We start from the raw sequence: 23,233 nt of genomic DNA, 5'->3' as shown, positions 1-23,233 counted from the left end.
TTATTCTTTTCAGGCCTGTCACATCGATGGCTGAGAGTGTGGTGCTGGTGGAGAAGGAGAAAACTGTCCTTCCTCATCATCATCTTCATCCTCATCAACAACAGCAGCATCATCAGCAGCACACACAGCAGCACTACCCATCTATCCAACCTGGCATTAAGAGCCCTTCATCTGAAGAGACTAGAAAACATCCACAGCAACAACCAAACCCCCACAAGATGAACACAGTCCCCCCCTCTGAAATAGCCAAACCCAAAATGAGTCCTAGCCCCAACCCCAGCACGCCTCAGCTTGACTCTCTGAAACAGAAACCCCAGCACCCCAACAACTCTCAGAGCCACCCCTATCCCAACACTAACCCAACTGAACACCTCAAAACTAGGTCCCACCCAGGCCTGCTGGAGATCTCCAGACCTAAACCCAACACCTCTCCAGAGGTCTCCAAACACAAAATACCAAGGTACCCTGATACATCACCTCCTCCGACAGGCCGTTTGTCCGCTAAATTAGAAACAGCAGAACCTCTACGGTCATGTTTCAAGCCGGTGCCGGCACGGCCCGAGTCGGTTGGGGTCTGTATGAGCAGCAGCAGCTCCAAGAGTCCTCTGATCATCGATAAGAACGAAACCTTCACCGTTTACAGGGACCCAGCACTGGTCCGCTCTGACGCAGAGAACTCTGTTGCCGCATCACTCTCTTCCAACCACGTGGCAGCCTATCTCCATCCCCACCTGCACACCCTGCACTCCCCGTCCCCCCACCCCCCCTGCCTCACCCCTGCATCCCACCCCCATGCCACCTCCCACCTCCTGTCTGCTTCGCACACCTCTGCCCTACCTCATCCCCACCTTTTACCCCCTGGGGTGCTCTCAGCCATGCCTCCGCCCACAGCATCTCTCCTCGGGGGCCACCCACGGCTCGACTCCCCTGGTGGTTTGGGTCACCTCGGACTACCTCATCCGGCAGCGGCACACCAGCAGCAGTTCCTACAGGTGTGACTTCAGATACCTACAGATTGTTTTAAACTGGGCTAGGAAGGATTGTGATGTAAATATTAGTTCTGGTGGTTGAGATGGGGGGAGGTTGGAGAAGGGAGGAAAGTAATGTTTCTTCCCCTCCTGATTTATCCAACCTAACATTATTTACACCATTTCCTCAAAATGTTAACCTAAACAGTGTTTTTGTTTTCAGAGTCAGGGCCCCCCTCCACCCCATCTACTAGCCCAGGCTCACGGAGGGGCAGCAGGGCTGGGCCTGTACCCCATCCTCTGGCAGTACCCCAATGGAACACCAACCTCCTACCCCCCAGGACTCAGCCTGCCCCCCACAGCTAAGTGGGTCCACCCTGAAAATCCTGTCGGCGTGAATTCTGAGGCCTCTCTCAGGAGGGTAGGTGTATTTATATTTGCCTAGATGGAAAATACCAACTAAGATGTTGCTGGGCCTTGTTAGAGTACATCGTAAAACTGATTAATATAGTACCCTTTCAATTGTTTTTATACATGAAAGCTGTATGGGATTTTGTTTCATACTAATGTACTGATGTGACAGCTTTAAGATGTCAAAGTGTTCTATTCTAAATGTGTTCATGAAGACACTGGCTTCAAAGGACCCAAAATTCAACAGACTGCAGACCCAGATTCTGTCCGCCTGACAGGGAAGAGCTATTTTGTTAAGTTATCACACAGCTTCTATTTGCTCAAACCAAATATGCCAACACAAACAAAAGCTGCCTTTCTAAGCTGGGAATCAGAACACTTGATGTTGACAGTTAAGTGTCACCGTGTGAAATTGCTACACTGACACAGAATTAACTGAATCTGTGGGGTAGAACTCTTTTTGTTGGATATTCAAAGAAAACTTTACTTTATATGAATTTAGGGCTTCAAACTGTTATTCTTCAAATGTCCTCTTATTTCATTATAACACACAGTGTGCAAGGGGTTGTTCTGTTCACTGCCTGTGGAGATTGCTCTGTAGGACTGTCCCTTTTAATTGGTTGGAATGTAGAGTCGCCTCCATCAGCCCCCTGTATTTGATATGTGTTACGTCCATGTAATAACAATAGAAAATAATAGATAGACAGCTGAGACCTTTTACTGCTCAGCTTTCAGTGTCTGTAAATAGTGAGGACGACGTGCTTGTGTGTTTGTCTGAATCCACACATACCAACTAATTAGAACTGAGTGTCCATGGCTTAGGACTATGTTGTTTATTGACCATTTAGGTCTAAGTACATTAGGTTAACTGTGTGTGTTTGCACATTCCAGGTTTTTATGTATTATGACATTTATGACCACATTTTCTGACTGAAGATTTCACATTCAGGTTCATTATTTTAATGATGTTGTGTCTGTGTGTGCGTGTGTGTTGTCTGTGCAGAACACATCCAGTCCGTGGCTGCACCAGGCTGCTGGTAGCACTGGTGATGGTCTGGGTATGCTGAGCCACATTCCTGTCAGGCCAGCAAGTGCTGACGCAAACCGCCACTCCATCAAGATGAACACACACGCAAGCCCTCCACTTTCAAAGACCAGTATGGATATTCACAAAGAGTAAGTAGTCCTGGATTGGCTTCAGCTGAGGATGTACGAGTTAATGGAGGAGTTCCATGGAACTATTCAACATGTGCACAACCATTACTTCCCACATTCATAACATTAGATCATGATCAGCCCAGCTGGACTAGAAGCTAGTTGGTGAAGCTCTTTTGTGTGCGAGTGGAGTGAGTGGGAGCACGAGGCATCCCTTTTGTCTGCAGTTTATTTCAGCTCTTTAGAGTTGGACTGAAAGAAATGCCACAGGAGAATGTTTGCGTTGGACATTTGAACAGCCTGCCCTTTTCCATAGTAAAGCTCAACATTAGCCCTGAGAGGCAGACAACCAACGCCAGGTCAGTCAGATGAAGTGAAGTGGCACTAATCCAATATTAAAGCAGTTCAGACAGACCGCTGTTCATTCAGCAGCTTGTGCTCCCCTTATGTAACCGCCGTTTACATAATTTAGACGCCACTGAATACCCATACACACAAACACACAGCATCACTGAGGAAACACATCACACATCACTTGTCTGTCTCATTAGCCTAATTATGTCATGCTCATTAAAACTGCTGAACAGGCAGCAATACCTCAATACTCTGCCTGTTACCCAAGTGTATTTGGACTGTCACACATCCACAGTAATCATTTGTAGTCATTTTTTGTTGGTTTAGATTGACTGTAGTGGGCTGCTTGAACACAGATTTGTGTTTTAACTGTTGGCATTTATGAGATGTAGTGAAATACAGCTGTTTCATCTTATTTTATATGTTAATAAAATAAAGTACTTTTATCATAACAAGAAAGGCAAGAAGGAAAGCATGAACAAACCACAGTGGTGCAACTCATGACAACATACAAATCTTGCCTGAAATTTAACGGGGAAACTAATGACTTGGTAAATATTGTTGACTTTTGTTTATGCAGAGATTTGGATAAGAAAGGCTATGTGGACCCAATCAGGACTTTGACGTTTGCCCAGCTGAAACAGGAGCAGACGGACAGGAGTCGCACCCCCACAGGGAAAGATGTCCATTTACACCGCATCTACCTAGACCCCCTTAGCAAGGCTCGCCTGGCAAATACACAGGTGAATTGCCCTTTGACTTTATGAGAAACTTCATTGTTTCTATGAGTAGCAGTCATCATATTAGCACTTATACACATTGCACAGCATGTTCAGATGTGTGAAATTGTTCAGATGTGTGAAATTGTTCTACATAATAACTGTTTATAAAAAGCTCTGCACACAACGTCCAACACACAAACAACAAAAAGTGACAGTATATTGTAGAACTGTTTGAGGAGAACTCACTAATGAGGAATAATTCTGAAGTAGCCCCAGAGCATTACCACAGGCTAAGAGATCAGAGCATTAAAAACAGGCAGGTTTAGAATGGGCACAGCACTACTGCACCAAATGTTGTTGTCTTTTGAACAGTAGTATATTTATTACATTGCCAAAGAACGCTCAGCACCATACTTTTACCTACATGTAAACCATGTTACCTCAAATGGCGAGATTCAGTATTTCTGTTTGAAAGTTAGAAATACACACCTTAACAGTGTTTGCATTTTCTCTCCCAGGATACAGCTCAGGCAGCAGACAGAGCCAGTAAGTACAAAGAGGAGAATCGGCAAATCCTGAAAGAGAGCATTGAAGTCGCTCCCTTCACTGCTAAGATTCAGCGCTGCAGTGACCCTGGGATGGACAGGGACAGAGACAGAGAGAGAGAGAGAGAGAGAAGCAGAGATTCTGCCTTCCCTGTCCGAATACCAGCTCTCACCTCCCCCAGCCCCAAGGCCAGCCACGCCCATCCCCACATCATCCAATCAGAAAAGAGCAACTATTTCACCACACTGTCCAACAGTGTAGTTAATGAGCCTCCAAGACTGTACTCCTCCAAAGAGCTCAGCTCTTATTATGAGAAACTACCGGTTGTAGCTCCAGGGGTTGTTGCCAGTATTGGGGCTGCTGTGCCCAGCCAGGGAGCTCTGTCCCTGGGCAGCCACAGCTCTAAAATCTCCCTGTCCAAGCCCCCTCCTCTTATTAAGCACCAGCCAGAGGGAGGAGAAGGTTTAGCAGGGAAAATCACTGAGCAGCTTAGCCAGCAGGTAACACTAGTCCAACAGCAACATCAGCACCACACAGGTATAGAGAGGATCGAACGCCGAAGCCCTGCCATTTCTCCTCCCTCCTCTTCTACGCTTTCCTCTACAGCCCCTAATCACCATCATCATCACCACCATCACCACCAACAGCAGCAGCAGCAGCAGCAGCAGCAGCAGCAGCAACACCAGCTCAGGGCAATGCCATCGCTCCACCGAGCACCTGTCTTCCATCCCCCCACACAACACGCGCTGGAACGAAAAGAGGCTGCAGAGCGAGAGAGGGAGCGAGAGAAGGAAAGGGAGAAAGAACGGGAGAGAGCTGGTTATGGTGGACGCCTGTCTCCACCAACCCTCACACCCATCCAGCCAGTTAGCTTAGTGGCAACTGGTAGCAAAACATCAGCAGAGCAGCAGAAACCTCCCACACTGCTGCCAGAACTCAGGGACGTCAAAGGTCATGGAAACGCTGCCGCCATCACCTCTGTAGCCTCTGTCATAAGTGGGGAGATTATGACTCCATCAACAGATGGCTGGAGAGTTGGAGAGATGATTCAGGAAAGAGGAGTGTACCCTGGAGAAAAAGGAATGTCGAGGGGCAAGCCCCAAGCTGCAATGGCATCAGTCATTGTACGTCCATCGACATCCATTAAGTACGACAGTCTTATTGGTGCTAACAAATCTGGTGGTGTGATCCATCAGGATCTCCCCCATGGGAGGTTTTACCCTTCCAAGTTTCAGGGGGAATGTCCTAGGTTAGGGGAGAGTATTAGAGAACTTGGAGCTGGCAGGGTTATCCAATCCAACTCAAATATGGATGACATGTGTGTCCAGTATAAAAGGAACTCTGTGTGTGGTATGCAGGGAATTATGGGAGGCAGTACCACAAACTCTTTGTGTAGAACTGTTGTTTCAGCTTCATCAACTTTTGGCATTCAGAATAAATCTGGTGCAGCCACCCATGAGCTAGGTTACTCGGTTTCAGCCCGGGACGAGATTACAGCCCATAAAACTAGCATTGGTGGCTGGGTGCTGGGTCACTCAGGACCAGGAGAGCACCAGGAGGGCTTTATCTCGCGTACCACATCTCCAGGGGGGTCATTGCCTCCCCCTAGTCCAGCAGGGACACCCCAACCCAGTCCAAGCCTCACACCAACACCTAGCTCAATTTTTGGCTCCGGTCAGCCTTTATCCTCCTCCTTTGTCCATCTCAAGAAGCACAAAGCTGCCCTAGCTGCCGCTCAGTCCAGGAACAACTTCTCAACTGCTCTCACATCCATCACAACTGGAAACCCTTCCCTGTCTGTGGATTCAATTGACAAAGCTCGCATTCACAGCTCCCCGCCTCCACCCTCCTCAAGCCAAGCCTCATCATTATCAGTTGACAGCAGTAGCAGCAGCTCAGCAAGTGGCAGCACTACACCAGGCAAGTCCAGTCCCCTGCCCAACAACCAGTGCGCAGGATCAGCCTCAACAAGCAGTGGCCAGTCCAGTAACTACCACAAGCTGAAGAAAGCCTGGTTAACCCGCCACTCGGAGGAGGATAGGAATACAACTGCTACAACAACTTCCACTAGTGCTAAACCAGAGAAACTGCCAAGCACTACCACCACCACCATCACCACCATCACCACCACCAGCACAAGTAACACAAGTAACACCACAGCCATGTCAGAAATTATCAAACCCTGTACAGTAAATCTCAGCGCCTCCACCTCCAGTGAGGTGGAAATGAGCAAGGACATTGTAAGCAAAGGTGAGAGAGAGAGGCAGGCAGAGGAGAAGATGGCAGCTGCAGCAGCAGGAGGAGGAGCTGGGGAGGAAAGAAAACCAGCTCCTTTATCAAGGCGAGGTAACAAACGGTCATACGAGTCCGGTTCAGAGAGTGGAGGAGATGACTCTGACACCAGTGAGAGCAAGATGGAGGGCCGAGCCAAACGTCAGCCTAAACCCACCTACAAGAAGAAGCAGAATGACATGGCCAAGAGGAAAGGAGACAATGAAAAGGAGGAAGATGACGTGAAGCCTAATGGTATCTTCAGATCAGCCCGGGAGAAGACCAAACTCAAACTGGCCAGCAGCAGTAAGTCTTGTATAGATATTCACTCCAGTACTTTTCTAAAGAACTTCCAGGCAGCAAGTTTAAAAACAGTAGTGGAAGTCAAAGGATTGGGCTTCTGATATTCTGTTTGGGACTATTTTCTGCAGATTAATCTACATGCAGCAATCTAGTTGAGATTTAGGGCAGCAGGACATGCATGTGTATGAGACCAATATAAACTGCAGTCCGTGTGTTCATGGTGATGACGGTACATCCCATTCAGCGTAATGTGTGACTCACTGATGTGTTTGATAGGTTTATACAACAATTGAGCTCTATGGGTCAGAGGAGTCAGATGTATTTGTGATAGACACAGTACTTTATAGGATACAGTCATTGTTGTTGCACATGGGATATATTGATAATAAGAAGAGTCACCAGGCTCTAACAACTGGGGCTGATGCAGGGGTCATAATGTGGACATAGCTAATACCTCTGAATTGTCTATGTCCTCTATGTGAATGAAAAAACTTTTGGCTATTCAAAGCCAGTTACTGTTTTATTTTCCAGGTTTAAAAAAAACAAAACAGTATTATCTCATGATAAACCGTAGGTACTGTTAATGACTGCATAATGTGTCCCATTCACAGATGGCATCCCCCGCTCTGTGCTGAAGGATTGGAGGAAGGTAAAGAAGCTGAAGCAGACAGGAGAGTCTTTCCTGCAGGATGACTCATGTTCAGAAATTGGACCCAACCTGCAGAAGTGTCGGGAGTGCAGGGTGATCCGCAGCAAGAAGGGAGAAGAGCAGGCACATTCTCCTGTATTCTGTCGTTTCTACTATTTCAGAAGGTAAGCTCTCACCTGCTGTTTCCTTTCATTTATCTTATTTTGAAACGCATACAGGAAGTGTTGCAACCATTTATGTTTGTGACATAAATTCACCAGATAAACATTATAACTCAGGTGAAAGATCATTTTCTCTGTTTATTCCGCTGTGAACCACAATATTTATCTGTCTATGTCACAAAGTTATGTATTTCCAAAGCTTTCCGAACCCGTTTCAAAGCACTCCAGCATTTCACTTTCTGAATCCATTCATTTGTTCTAATGGGGCTTTGATTGCTATCGACAGACCGGGAGATGCACGTCTTCATACCGTAGTGTCCTGGTATTTAGTTTAGTACATAATCCGACTTGTATTGAAGGAAATGCAGTAGATATACTTGCAGCTCTGCCGCAGTAGCTGACACGCTGCCCGTGTGAACAACAGACACACAGCTGGTCTGCAGCACAACCGCAGCCAGTGAGTCCAGAGCGTTTCGGGGATAGACAGTGAAGATCGACCAGATAGACGGGTTGGCACAACTGCTCTAGATCTTTCAAACTCGCTGTGAACTCGTTTGTTCCCTTCTTACCCCTCTAGAACATAAATCCCCTAAATGAATCGTCATACATTTCCCTTCACTGCAGTTTATTGTCATGAGAGTCAGCACTTGGTTTAAAATGCTGCATGTCTAAACAGAATTCCACAAATGGAGAGAGATGACAGGAGAGAGAAGGGACAGACAAGCGACAACACATAGATCATTAATCACGTGGCTTGTGCAGTATGCCCTGCCTTCGTCTGTCTCTCTCTCTCTCTCATACACACATTGACTGAGAGCACACAGACATGCACTTGTGTTGGATAAGCAGCAGCTGCAGTCTGGGGTCTAACAAGGTAAATCTGCCAAAGAGGATTTTCTGCTCTATAATCTTTTCCCCACTGACTCACTACGAACTGCTGCTACTGCAATCTCTCGCTTGCTGTTTCCCTCCCTTTCTCTGCATCTCCACTTCATATTCTTGCTGTCTCACCTCATCTCACCTCATCTCACCTCCTTCCTGTCTGACCCAGTACACAGGGATTCCATTAACATTCACCTGAGCTGGACACCAAACACAGATGTGGTTTTAAAGAAAAACGAGAAAGACATCCCCTATTTTAAGTACTGAGTACCTATTTTCAAGTACTGAGAATCAGATCGTACTGAGTCATTCTCAAAGTGGTGATATTAGTGTCCACTTTGAGATTAGGTTTGTTTAACAGCAATACCATCTGCCAAGGTGCATATCAAAGCTTTTCTACCTTAGTAGCACTGTACAGTCTCTCCAACTCCATGCTAATAAACCCTAATATGTTGTTATGTGGTGCACAGTGTGTGAAGGCCTTCAGTTCTCTCCATCATGCTGTATGGTTCTAAATAAAGAGTGTCCTCAGTGGTTATGGATGTTGCTAACATGTTTCTGTAATGCCATCATCATTGCTGTACACAACTGTAAGCTGTAAACCTATTTCCTCCCATCCAGGCTTTCCTTTAGTAAAAATGGAGTCATCCGGATGGATGGTTTCTCTGCTCCGGACCAGTTCGATGATGAGGCCCTGGCCCTGTGGGCCCCTGAGGCGATTGAGGAGAACCACCTGGACCAATCCACAGCCAAGTACATACTCAGCTTTATTGGAGACAAGTTCTGTCAGATAGTTGTGACTGAAAATACTGCAGCTAGCTGGGTCAAGAAGGATGGTAAGTTGTTTTAAAAATGGCTGACGTTTTGATTAGCTGACCCTTACCAAGTTTCGAAACTGATCTTGTTTTCTGTGCTTTTTCAGCCAAGCTGGCATGGAAGCGAGCAGTTCGGGGGGTGAGGGAGATGTGTGACGCCTGTGAAGCAACACTCTTTAATATCCACTGGGTCTGTCAAAAATGTGGCTTCGTGGTCTGCCTAGACTGCTACAAGGCCAAGGAGAGAAGGAGCTCCAAAGGTCAGTATTGTTTTTGTTGACAGTTAGGAGCCAAGACAAGCTGGCCCAACAGAAAAATCTTGTATGCACCATTGTCACAGAAAGCTGGTGAACTGACCAGCACCAGTTAGGCCTGGACTTAAGCCCATGTTGAAGCCTCAGATGTCTTACAGTGTGAATAAAATGTCTACTTGTGTAGATTCTATTGTTTTTAGATCTGGCAACACAGGTAACAATGACTAATCACCTTAAAATAAAATCTGAACCTGAATGTGACCTCACAAGTAATTCAAAGTTGACATTGGGGACTACTGATCTTAAGTTTTTTACTTACACATATACATGTGAATTTAGAGTAACCCGACTTGGTTTCTTGTGTGCTTCTGTTCCAACCCAGGTGACAAGCTCCTTTTTCAGCTGCATTATGCAGATGTGTGTATTTTAATGGCAACTGACTTGTGTCTCTCTTTCTTTGAATAGATAAAGAACTATACGGCTGGCTGAAGTGTGTGAAAGGCCAACCCCATGATCACAAACACCTGATGCCAACTCAGATCATACCCGGCACAGGTACACCTCATACTGGTTACACCATGTCTGCATTCCACTGTCTTCTCCTAATCTTTTAGCTGCTTTGTCTAATCATTTATTCAGTACTTCAGTAGATAAGTATGATGCTGATGTAGATTAAAGATAAATTGTGATATTTATCAAATGAAATATTCAATTACAAAAAAATCTTCATTGCTTTGTTTTCTGTTTTAGGTATTGAGCTCAACCTAGTGGTAGGCATTATGTTACTGCAGTAGCAAAATATTTATCCCTGCTCTGCTGACTGGTTCACGTTCCCTTGAAAGAAGGTTCATGTTTGTATTCTCTTTATCTTTTAAGTTTTAACTATTTGATGTTTCAGTGCTGACAGAGTTGGTGACTTCCATGCACTCGATGAGAGATAAACACGACATCAAATCCCACTGTGCCTGCACCAACAAACAGAACCTCCTCATCAAACTACCAGCCACCAATGGAGTCTCACAGGTACCACTGACCAATTCACTTGCCATACTAGGACACACTTTGTCAGAATAAAGTCAATCTTATTTATTATGTTTTAAGTTTAACATAGTTTGTAACTACCTGATAACGGTAGTTTGGAAGTACATTGGAAGTAGTGCTTTGAGACACCAGACATGTTAAGGCCACAACAGACATTATTCTGATGAGATTAGTTATTGAAATGACAGTGGGACCCACATACAGTGAATACCAGGCAGACTTGATTTTAGGCAAGACACTTGCTGCAAGTTGGATTGATAGAGGCATTGTTATACATGTTAATGGGACAGATAGATATAGCCATTATGATCTGAAGGAATAGCACTTAAATCTTTTCCCACTTAAACCACTTTTCATTTGATGACTGTTTAAAGTGGCTTTCCATCCTCTCTCTCTCAGATTTTCTATTACAAAGAAACCACTTACAATTTGTGTCATAATCAATATGATTACCTCATGATTCTCCCTTCTCTCTGCCAGGTTCTGCAGAACGTCCTGAACCACAGTAACAAGCTGTCTCTGGTGAAGTCTGAGCCGGGCTCTCTGCAGAACTCTGATCCAGTAGGAACCAAGGCAGAGACTAATGGAGCAGGCAGTCCAGGCAGCGATACAGGAAGTGCTCCTGTCACCCCACCAGAGTCCCAGTCACCTCTGCACTTCCTGGCTGACCTGGCAGAACAGAAGTCCAGGGAGGAAAAGAAAGGTGAGGGGAAGGTTAAGATTCAGTATGGTTTTAATTTTTCATTCAGTGGTTCTGTAATGATTTCCTCCAATTGACCGAATTCCCTCATTAAGCCCTTTAGTATATTTCACCTCCAGAAAGGTTGATGGTGATCAGTGACATATCCGCTATTTAACCCTGTGTCCTTCTGTCTCTCTCTCTCTCTCTAACAGAAAACAAAGTGTCTGTGTTGTTGGGCAAATCCGTGAAGGAGGATAAGGCAGGAGAAAGCCTGGAGGTCCTGCAGCAGTGTAAAACCACCTCCCTGGTAACAAACAATACAGAGCAGGGCTCCACGCTTAGAGATCTGCTCACCACCACAGCTGGGAAGCTGAAGCTGGGCTCTACTGACGCAGGAATCGCCTTTGCACCAGTCTACTCTACTGCTTCACAGGTACACACACACACACACACACCTAAACCAATGTGTTGAATCCTTTAATACTTCATAAAAGTGTAAGTCCTTGTTTCATCTGCTTCACTGCCAAAAGAAAGCTTGTGCCTGTTTAATATATACTTTCCTACAATTCCTACAATGTCAGAAGAAAAATCACAGTTGTATCACCAAGTCCTCTAACATGAAATTATAAAATTGAGTTTCTGACTGAGAAATAATTTTTTAAAATGTATTTCCTCTTCTTCAGACTGGAAAGAGTGGACGGTCCATGCCCAATATCCTTGATGATATCATTGCTTCAGTTGTGGAGAATAAAATCCCTGCCAGTCGCCAGAACATCACCAAGCTGTCAATCAAGCAAGAGCCTGTCACTGCAGGTTGCGGCGGCACCAACAATGCCAACCCCCCTGCTGTTACTGAAGATGTCAAACCAGAGAGGAAGAAGTCAGTGCCTGTTACTGCAACTGTGCCAGAGGATTCAACTAGTCAGTATCCAGACATCCCCCACTCCTGGTTTAACAACAGACGGTTACTTTGGCTCAAAGATCACCGCAACCAGAACAACTGGAAGCTGTTTAGAGAATGCTGGAAACAGGGACAGGTACACACCAGGCTTGCAGTATAGCACTAATTGATATAAGTAGATACATGACGGATAATAACAGTCATATGATGTGTTTGTTCAGCCTGTGCTGGTGTCAGGGATCCATAAGCGACTGAATGCTGCTCTGTGGAAAGCTGACTCCTTCAACCAAGAGTTTGCAGACCATCAGGGTGACCTCCTCAACTGTAAAGACCAGGTGGTGTCCAACTCCGGGATCAAAGAGTTCTGGGATGGATTTGAGGACATCACCAGTGAGTTCATCTTACTCTTCTGGTTTGAGTTATTAAATAGCTGCTTAAAACCAACCACTGAGATAAATGAGAAATCATTGATTGAGTCTGACAAAAGTCTTCATACCTTTTCAGAGCGGCCCAAGTCCAAGGATGGAGAACCTATGGTCTACAGACTGAAGGACTGGCCGTCTGGAGAGGAGTTCATGGCCCTCATGCCCTCAAGGTATGCCTACATACTCTTTTATGTACATAGAGTGGGAAGCATATTCAAATTGCTCAATTTGAATATGCTTTGCGATGCGTACGTGGACGATTCTGCATAGATGCAGTAACAGAACATAACCTATTAAATTTTTCCGCTACGTTCCTTTTGTAGCTGTGCCTTGTTGCTGCATAATTATTGCCACTGCAGCTTCAGGGCAGATGCACATTAAAGGTCTGGTCGACTTTTACTGTGCTAGAGTAGCCTGTCAGTAGCCCACTCTCCTGCTGGCCTAGGCTCAATTTGCACTTTAACATAAATACCAACACTAATCAGAAGTTATTAGGACCTGTCCAGTACTTTGTGTTTGTTTGATTCACTTAAGAACTTATGAGACAAGCATTTAAACATATTGAAAAAAAAGTCCAACATATTGTGCGCACGCAGTTCACTTGCCACACACTACACGATTCACACACAGCCAGGAGATCAGGGTAAAAGTGCATTCATGATGGGACACCATTGATTAATAACTACATAAATGTGATTGTCAGTTTGAGTGTGAAGAGTGACAGTGGAGCAGAAAGACACACACACAGCACACACACACACACACACACACACACACACACACACACACACACACACACACACACACAGACCACTGTTATAGACTGTTGTAGTCATATTTTTGATTTGAAAACCTTATGTTGTAAAATACTGCACTCTTGTAATAACATTAACAGTCTATAATCCTTTTTTGAAGCACTTTCTAAATAACAAAGGAATTCATATTTATCTGACTGATATTAATTGATGATGAAGTAGCTACGTACAGTCATACATAGAAATGCATCAAGATGCATCGAGGATCGAATAGTTGTATCGTATCAAAATCAGATTGAATCCTGAGGCTAGGGAAGATTCACACCGGTGTGGGTGGCTGAGGGTTAGATCAGTTGTTCTCCAACCAGAAGGTCGGTGGTTCAATCCCAGTCTTTCCCATCTGCATGCCAAAGTGTCCTTGGTCAAGATGCTGAACCCCAAATTGTCCCTAATAGGAAAAAAAGTGCTGCTAATACTGTATGAATGTATGTGTGAATGGGTGAATGTCAAACTGTAATGTAAAGTGCTTTGAGTGGTCTAAATGAAATGTTTTTTCAGATATGATGACTTGATGAAGAACCTGCCCCTGCCAGAGTACTCTGATCCAGAGGGCAACCTCAACCTGGCCTCCCACCTCCCATCTTTCTTCGTCAGGCCAGATCTGGGGCCGAGGCTCTGCTGTGCTTATGGTAAGAGGGAAATTAACAGCAGCAATGAGATCTCTTTACTGGTCATTTTTCATCAATTCACCTAGATTCTTTGTGTCATGAATGTTCTGCTAATCGGAAAATGAGCGAGGAGATATAAGATAATAGATATAAATAGAAGATGTAGATATAGCTTAAATAATCTGAACAGGTTCCATTTAAAATCCCTATCTGCCCCTTTTCTTATGAATGAGTTATCTTTCCTCCTCTAGGTGTAGCTGCTTCTCAGGACCAGGACTTTGGGACTGCCAACCTCCACGTGGAAGTGTCAGATGTTGTGTCCGTTCTGGTCTATGTAGGAGTAGCTAAAGGCAACGGAGTCCTGTCCAAAACCGGTAAGAACTTTTAAGACTGGATGGATGGACACAATGGTGAGCACAGTGGTGAACAGAAGATAAATGAGAACTTAGCCCATAATTGAAACACAAAAATACAATTAAGTAGTGGCTAGACTGCCTAACTCAGGATAACAGCAGTTTTCACTGTCCAAACTTTTCTATCAATATTTTGTGTTCATTTTTGTGTTAAGTGTTAAGCAATTTACTCAGCAAAAATACTGAACATAGATATAAGGAGAAGGTTTGCTTTCTTTCTGCGTGTGTGTGTATGTAGGAGTGTTGAAGCGTTTGGAGGAGGAGGATCTAGATGAGGGGGTTCGGAGAAGGCTCAAAGACTCCAGTGAGACACCGGGGGCGCTGTGGCACATCTACCTCAACAGGGACATGGACAAAGTCCGGGAGTTCCTGTACAAGGTCAGTAATCTGACAAGCATATTTAACGAGTGCTCCAGCTTTAATTGAAAATGTCGTGAAATTCAGTACAAGTACTGACCTATACCATCCCTCCCAAACCACCACCATAGCTCTGTAAGGAGCAGGGATTGGAGGTGTCCCCGGACCAGGACCCAATCAGAGAGCACGGCTGGTATCTGAGCAGGAAGCAGCGCCAGCGGCTGCAGGATGAGCATGGAGTTCAGGGCTGGACTGTAGTTCAATTCCTGGGAGACTCTGTCCTTATACCAGCAGGGGCTATGCACCAGGTATGCAGTATATTGACACATACTCACAGATCACTGTTAAGATACAGAAAAAGTACTTCATCTTACTAAAATGTGACATACACTGGCTGTCTGTATTTTGGTTTGATATGCTGTTTATGTTTGACTGCTAGAGACTGCTCTCCATTTGAGACCCTACAAAAACTGCACTCTACACTCCTGTCTTCAACATATGTAACTGAAATCAATCTGGTCATATTCTATAGCTCCTCTACTGTCAACAAAATCCATGTACAGAGGCCATCCAACCGGGGCCATCTCCTATTAACAAGTATAGTGTGAATCAAAGCCTGAGCCACAGACCTCCAACACATCACTGAGTCACACTGTTACACTGGGTGACATGTTCATCGCCATGAACTCACACAGAGTAGTTTATTTTGACTCGGTCCCACATACACATCCTGTTGCCTCTAACTCATAGCACCAAATGTGGGCTAATCTACCAAAGAAAAGGGTCCCAAACAAATGCACCATTTACTCACGCTTAGGTAACAGTTGTTAAAAACGACAGCATCCACCTGTTTTAGGAAATAATTAAGACTTGAAGTTACTAAATACAATATAACACTTCATATTTTTTAGGTGTTTTTTGTAACTTCATTTTATTAGGCTAGTCCATTGTGCAAAACACAGACATCTTGAAATATGGGTATATGTATTCTGTTAACAACACTAAACCGATCGCGATAGCGTTTTTTCAAAGACCCTCCTCCTGCAGACTGCCGTCTGAAAAGACGGCAGTCTGCAGTAAGAGGTTAGGCGTTTTTATACATAGTGATGTAAGACATTTGAAAATTGCCAGAGAAGCCAAACAGGGATGAACAGGACCAGAACATGTGTCCCAGAGAGACTGGCGTATAGTCGCATCTATGACAGTTTGTAAGGACAGATGGATACATTTTGGCCAGTTCATTGGAATAATGAAGTCAGTGAGATACTTAAAATTGTATCAGATTATGTCTCACATAGAATCATGAGGAGTGGATTAATGAGATAGCGGAGTCTCACAGTCTCTGACCTATATCCACTTCCCAGGCAGTCCTAGTGCTGTTCCACGAGGGAATAAAGGGATAACTGCTGTATCGCACTGTTTAGAGAGTGGGGGGTATGATGAGAAATTCAATTCCAATATTGACCATAAGGGTCCTTCTTTAATGTATGCTTTTAATGCCTCCCAGACAGTACAATTAAGCATTCTTGGTGTGATATTTATTTCAGAGAAAACATTTCTATTTCAAATTTGTTAATCAAGAAATATTTTGAACTGTTGGAATGAAAATAAAGTGTTTTAGGCCTCGATCTATATAGCTGAGAGTGGAGGACACAATTTAAGTCGTCTCTATTCAAATAATTTATCTATTAAATAATGAGAATTGAGATCAGGAAGAGATGCAATAAATTTGGAAAAAATTGTTGGTCATTCCAAATGGGTCCATATAAATTGACCAGAAAAACATGAACACTGCAAAGTTTTTCAATCACAATCACGTAACCGCCATTGTTGTCTGAGAGAACATTACTGGTCACAAATGGGACCCCTCTCATAATTAATGAGTAGAGTATCTCCTGCTTCATAATTAAAACTAGAATGAAAAACCTGACCAGTCCAGTTAGGTTTGAGTCTTTAATAGCCTTGAGATGAGTTTCCTGAAGATATTATGTCGGAAATTAAAAGACTTTAAATGGGTAAATATTTTGCTGCGCTTGACCATGTTGTTTATCCCCCTAATGTCCCAGCTGATGCAGGACATATCACCAGGTACTTTGCAGGTTTTTCCAGTCATATCTTAATCATATAATAGTAAACTGAAGTAGGAATAGTAGGCTGAAGGAAAAATGAATCTGGCTGCTGTTTACATTACATAGAGACTGAGCTGTGTCTACAGAAAGTATCTTAAATAACAAACACAGAAACAGACGGATAATAAACAAACCCCCTGACCCAGGAGCTCTGAGCTGCTCTTCCCTCAAAAGGAGACTGCTCCCTTACTACGTGAGCCTAACACTAACATGTAACTCGTCAAAACAATCCTCACCCAGGTCATATTCAAGTTACCAAAATAGGACAAATGAACCAAATCGCCCCCATGCAATATCTGATAGCCCTGCTAAATGAAAGGAGGTAGAAGGCATGAAGGCATTAATAATCCGAATGAGAAAAAGACAAAACAGCAGGATGAAATAAATAAATACAAATCCAGTTTAAGCTTTGCCACAGAAAAGGTAAACAGAGATAGAATCCTTTTGGCAGCCTCGCATAGAAAGTAGCTCATAAGCTGGATATTGCACTTGCCCAGTCAGAACATATGTATCCAGGCTTCGATGTTCAAATTGACAAAATAAACAGTTGCAGTCCAGCTGAGTGGAGGAGGCAGAGCACTGAACTCAGCACACTTAAGTTTGCCTCTCCAAATGAAAGAAAGAGGAAAGAAACACTGTTCAGGCTGTGTCGTGTCCCAAGAGAGAGATATAAACAGGATGGTCAGATCACGGCCCTTCTCACTATCGAGTCATCGAGGCTTTAATGATGACAGACACTGTCATCAGCTGTCGTGGCTAGCTGGTATATTAGCATAAACAACTTTCTCATTGGTACCCTTATAGTGAAATAATGTTTACTCATTCTTGAGTTTTTTTTTAAAGATGTTTGTTTTACAAAGGAACCAGTGGGTTTTTGGTTGGTTGTTGGTTTTGGTCTTTTTAATGGGATCTTTACAATATGAAAAATATTATGTTGTAAAATACAGAGCACTTAGTTTTTGGTCAGATGTCATAAATGATCTGAATTTATATTTAAAAATGTTCAAACTGACAATATTTCAGATTTCTAGTATTTTTATAGATTAAAATTAATAGTTTTTAATAGTTTGTATACCTTTTATAGGTAATACAGTATGTACATTGACATCTTTTGCTACTAATCGTTGTTGTGTGCTGCTGTGTCGATGCTCAGCCTGCTTATGACCTGCTGATTTATTGCTACGCCCTCTCTCCTCTCTCCTCTCTCCTCTCTCCTCTCTCCTCTCTCCTCTCTCCTCTCTCCTCTCTCCTCTCTTAGGTCCAGAACCTTCACAGCTGTGTACAGGTCATCAATGACTTTGTGTCTCCTGAGCACGTGGCCAACTCCTACCATCTGACCCAGGAGCTGCGGCCCAGTAAAGAGGAGGTCAACTATGAGGATAAACTACAGGTGATACACAGCAGTTCAGGCAACATTACATCATTAAATATCCTTTATGCCATATTTGACCAGTTGAAATCCTGCTCATAATTGTCACATTATCATTAATAATCTTAGTTTGGCAGTGCAGCAGTTAATACTCAGGAACTTCTCTCATTAGAGTTGATCTTTATCATAACCTGGTGAATCAATATTTGTGTGTGTGGGTGTGTGTTTGTGTATAAAATAAGGAGAGACAAAATGGCACAGTGAGTCATCTTCAGTGATGTATTTAGATGTCGAGTGTGGCTGCTCTGTAAACACACCACACACACTCGGGCTGTAAATGAGATGCGTCACCCTCCATCTCCTGTCTGTCTGTACTCAAGCAGTGTACACACACACACACACCCACACACACACAGGCTGCTGTGTGGTTCTACTTAACAACACAACAAGCATCCGATCATTGCTGCAGGATCATTAGTACCACACATTATTTGTGTATCAACACTAAATGCTCTGCTCTGTCTGTCTAGATGTGCACATATAAACCATCATAACTCTAAAGAGGGGTTTTATGAATTTTGTGCAGTGTTGAGGTTTCTGCGGATAAGTTTAACTTAGACTGGCACAGCTCATACCCACTGTATTGTCAACAGTATACATGAGCATTTACCTCAGTGGAAGGGATGCTGTAGTCGGAGGAGCAGTTTGTCTAGACTTTGCACTGAGGAATAATTTACAGGAATGAAAAATAATCCCAACAGTCCCATCTCAGAACAGGTTTGCCAGAGTGAATTAGGATATCATACAGCTTTTTAGTCAGAGCAGACCTCCACTCCATGTAGTCACTACACCTGAGGAGCTCTCTCTGTTAGAGGCCCCAACACAGATCCACCTCAGACACCACTTTCATGGACTTTATGTCACTTGGTTTTTGCTGGGTATGGTGGGAGTGAATAAAGACAGGTGTGGTCATGCAATACATTATTGATTAAAGAGAACTACTAACATGTAATCTATTGTAGTTCAAATCTGTAACTTTAAAATGTTGATTTGCAGAGCTGCTGCAATTTCAGATAATTGGCCTCAAGTCAACTTTGGAATACATATTTGCATGTTTTGCGACTGTGGATGTCGTCTCCTTCACTTTGACTGAAAGTGTATCGTGAAGCAATTGCTTTACAAAAATTGTGAAGTGGAGGAATTATTACAGCAACTAAAGCCTCTATCAGGGTTCATGTTGGCACCTGATTATTGTTTATGACCCGGCCTGAGAAATAGGGAATTTATCCTTTAGGTCATGTTCAATTGTTCAGTAGTTATGTAGTAAATCCGAGCCTGCTCCAGAAAAGTACACAAAAAACAAAAGTCTAGTTAGTTATGAAACTGTTATGGAATCAGCTCAGCTGTTAAAGCCTTGCCCCTCTTCCTCCTCAGGTGAAGAACATCCTGTTCCACTGTGTGAAGGAGGCGGTGAACTCGCTGAAGAGGAGCAGCTCTGAGGAAGACAATGAGGAAGATAACTCATGACGCCCCCTTGGCCTCATCCACACCTTCCAGAGAGGGACACCACTCCCATCAGCACCTCCCCCCTCACCACGCCCTCCACTTCACATGGAGGTCTGTGTCACATGACCACAAGAGGTGGTTGGGTCGGAGCTGGTCATGTGAGCTCCACCTGTCTCACTCATCCAGGTGGCCAATCAGAGGCACGCCCACCTCGATCATCATCAGCCCAAACCTTGAGTGCCAAGAGGAGAACAACAGAAGAGCAGAGGCCTCTGGACCGACAGGGATCAAACCTCCACACACCTCAGTGGGAGCACACTGAACACAGGCAGGATCGAGGACCTGTGTGGGCGAGTGGGAGCCTTGTTAAAGCCACTTCAAACCTCCACTGTAACACAACCCAACTGATTGCTGTGACTGTGACGGTGCATCATGCTAAGATCCAGTCGCCATGGAGACTGGGACTGTCCTGTAAGCAGCAGTGATGATGGAGACTGAGAAGACGCACTGAGCCCCCTGCTGCTCTCAGTAATCTGCTGTGGAATTAAACGGCCAGGAGGTTTAATCCCTGTCTGTAGCTGGCCACACAACGTCTTGGACAGAAGATTTCGCTGATCACGACAGCATCACCAGCAGCATCAGGATCAAACTGTCATCTCTGATGTTAAAAAAATAAAATAAAAAAAAAAAGGATTCTAGGGGGAATAATGCAAAACATAAATCTCAGATATTTAGTCAGCAGTGTCTGCTGCTCCCTCTTTACTTGTCTCATCTGTAACTTGTCTGGTCTTGTCCTTTGTCTAGTTCTGTCTGTCTGTCTGTTGCTGTTTTGTTCTTCATTTTCTTTTTCATACCAACATTGTTTTATTTCCTCTGTGAAGATGTATTTATTTTATAGCTCTGTGATGATGCAGTGTTATTGAGACAAAAAGCATTCATGTAAATGTGACCTGTACAGTTTCTCTTTTTCTTTTGATATGTGGTTTTCAGTTGTAAAACGGCTCTACTGTGATGGAGGACACACACACATACACACACACACGCATACACACAAACATAAACACAAACATACACAGAGACACACACACACACTCACACACCAGCTAATGCCTGTAACTTTGGGAAATGTTGATGCTCTACAGTCCTCATGCCATAAATACATTTTTGAAAATGAACTGCCAAACTATTGTAAAGACTGTGTAAAGTTGTATTATGTAAAGAAAAAACAAAATGACTTATACACTCAGCATTTTATGAAAAAGTATTCTCTGTAAAATGGAGACATTTACAAAAAAGATGTAATTTATTTAAGAAAATAATTGTCTTGTTTTTTGTTTTGTTAAGATTTACTATAGTGAACCTTTGAAGTAAAAGTAAAATAATGAAAAACTTAACTGTAATGTGTAAATATATACTTTCACTGAAGTATTTTTTTAAAATATGGCTTGCTTCAATTTCAAATTTTAAAGTGCAAGTGTTAAATGCTTTGTACATTGAAGTTCAAAAGGGTTTTACATTTTCCATTAAAATGGATTTATCAAACGTTTGGTGTCATGGTTTTGATGCTGAGGCTCCGTACACATTCTGACTGAATGTGAAGACATTTAAGGAATGAATTGAAGAGTTAATAAATGTCTCTCACTGTGAGTTTGCTAATTCTTTGTTTCATTAAGTATATTAGACGACAGCAGTAGACTTAAAAAAAAGCAGGAACCACTCTGACAGCACAGTCACAATTCACTTCACTGAAAATCGCTCCGTGTCAGTCACTTATTTGTCTCTGCTGCAACATAAGAATTCAATATCTGAACAGAATTCATGAGTGTTGATCAATAAAAGGAATAGGTAAAATAAAGGATTGCCTGATAGTCAAATGACAGATAAATGATTCAATCAGCACATCGCCCCCTTAACAAATAACTATCAATTTGTTTCAAGCAAGGGAAATAGATAAGGGGTTACACTTTGTGTGTAAACATCCTCGCCCAATAAAATATAGAGTAGATGTGAAGTTAATTTGAGGCTCCAGCAGACAGACGTAGTCAAGTTCAAGTCACCATTTGTGTTACACCGAAGCTCAGCAAGGAAACACACTGTAACTTTGAAGAAACCCAGTTGACACGATGACCTCAGACTCCTGGAGTCTCATATTAACTTGATATTAAACTTTTGAATACGTCTTTGTAGACAGAGGCGACTGTTACCTAATTGTCAGGATGACAACAAGCATGGACTCGTGGACACAACAGTTGTTTCAAGGCAATGATGGGAACATGTATTGGAATTTGCATTGTCTCATTATGTCCACTAGATGGTGTTGTAATTCCATGTTAGTTGTGTTTCCAGTGATGGTGACAACTCTCTTCACTTGTGGCAGACTAAAGTTAAAAAACAATAAACAGATCACATTTACAAATCAAAACTGGCTTCGCCTCCTGTCACTGCAGCACCTATGAGATCTGTTGTCCCTCAGCGTTTCAACTGTTTAACCTCATTATTCAGGAAGCTGGAGGAGGTCTGAGGAGGAGGTGCAGGTTCCCACTTTGTGAATCCACTCGTCTGCAATGAGATGCAGCATGTATGCTAATGCTAACCCTGTACAGTAGCTCTGCATTTAGAGATCTGAGTTTTTTCCAGAAATTGTGGTCACAAATAATTTGTCACATTTCTAAATAATAAAGGCACAGGACTAGAAATCATCCATTAATACATCAGTGTAAAGATGTTAGAAACAATGCATCACAGGTTCATCCTGAATAGAATCGTGTGCACACTTATTTAATTGGGCCTGAACTTTAATGCTCCTCCACTGATGTGAATCTGTGAGCCTTCCCCACTCAACAGATTTGTGTAATCCCAGTCATGAACTGGGTGCTGTGAAGTTCCCCAGTCCGGCTCATGGTTTCCTCTTCCCCTTCTCCACAGAAGTCCTCTGGTCTGTGTGCTCCGGGGCCGGAGCAGCATCCTGTGGCCTCTTCTTTCTTTTCAAAACATAAACTCACACCTCACACTTTTACAATCTTCTACACATTGGAGGTTACTGCACCAGCACTGGTACATGCAGTCTGCAGTAAAGTCTCCATCAAGATGTTGTCAGATACAGAGCAGATGCTGGTTGAACACCTCACTGGTTTACTTTGCATGTAGCAAGAAGGAGATGGACTCATGTGAATAACTGCAGGGGGAAGTGATGGTTCTCCATGCATACTGGGAGTGAGCCAGTTGTGGCTTGGTGTAATGAAATACCAGTTTCTGAGGGCTATGCAGGGAGCCATTCTGAGACACCTCACTCACACCACAGCTGTAACCTGTAGTTTTTTTTAAAGTCTCTGGCTGCCACAGATATGAATGGATGATATTAAACTTACCTTTCCATTCTTCATTGAAAGCCACTTACAGTATTTTGAAGGTGAGGTGTCCCTTTAATTCAGATGATCGAGTTCTTTAGTGCTGTAACGTTTTCCGTCCTTTATCCCTCACCAGGTCACTAAGTATC

General features: G+C 43.4%; 1 protein-coding gene across 2 annotated transcripts in view; it reads left to right on the top strand.

Annotated features, from left to right (window-relative positions):
• The window catches only part of jmjd1cb (jumonji domain containing 1Cb), a 110,376-nt gene extending 88,992 nt beyond the window's left edge, over positions 1-21,384 (top strand). For both annotated transcript variants that reach the window (XM_035145227.2, XM_035145228.2), the window contains 21 exons: positions 14-992; positions 1,192-1,389; positions 2,383-2,555; positions 3,469-3,631; positions 4,129-6,733; positions 7,342-7,543; positions 9,044-9,258; positions 9,345-9,497; positions 9,957-10,046; positions 10,390-10,514; positions 11,013-11,235; positions 11,427-11,647; positions 11,898-12,251; positions 12,337-12,505; positions 12,620-12,710; positions 13,854-13,984; positions 14,215-14,337; positions 14,615-14,754; positions 14,865-15,041; positions 18,121-18,252; positions 19,666-21,384. In XM_035145227.2, the coding sequence (XP_035001118.2) occupies positions 14-992; positions 1,192-1,389; positions 2,383-2,555; positions 3,469-3,631; positions 4,129-6,733; positions 7,342-7,543; positions 9,044-9,258; positions 9,345-9,497; positions 9,957-10,046; positions 10,390-10,514; positions 11,013-11,235; positions 11,427-11,647; positions 11,898-12,251; positions 12,337-12,505; positions 12,620-12,710; positions 13,854-13,984; positions 14,215-14,337; positions 14,615-14,754; positions 14,865-15,041; positions 18,121-18,252; positions 19,666-19,758 (6,757 nt within the window). In that variant the 3' untranslated portion in view covers positions 19,759-21,384. The remainder of the gene's footprint in view (positions 1-13; positions 993-1,191; positions 1,390-2,382; positions 2,556-3,468; positions 3,632-4,128; positions 6,734-7,341; positions 7,544-9,043; positions 9,259-9,344; positions 9,498-9,956; positions 10,047-10,389; positions 10,515-11,012; positions 11,236-11,426; positions 11,648-11,897; positions 12,252-12,336; positions 12,506-12,619; positions 12,711-13,853; positions 13,985-14,214; positions 14,338-14,614; positions 14,755-14,864; positions 15,042-18,120; positions 18,253-19,665) is intronic.
• Positions 21,385-23,233: the final 1,849 nt, after the last annotated feature.

Source organism: Hippoglossus stenolepis, chromosome 21 (assembly GCF_022539355.2).
Source record: "Hippoglossus stenolepis isolate QCI-W04-F060 chromosome 21, HSTE1.2, whole genome shotgun sequence".
NCBI classification, from domain to species: domain Eukaryota; kingdom Metazoa; phylum Chordata; class Actinopteri; order Pleuronectiformes; family Pleuronectidae; genus Hippoglossus; species Hippoglossus stenolepis.
This window is presented reverse-complemented; position numbering and strand designations above follow the sequence as displayed.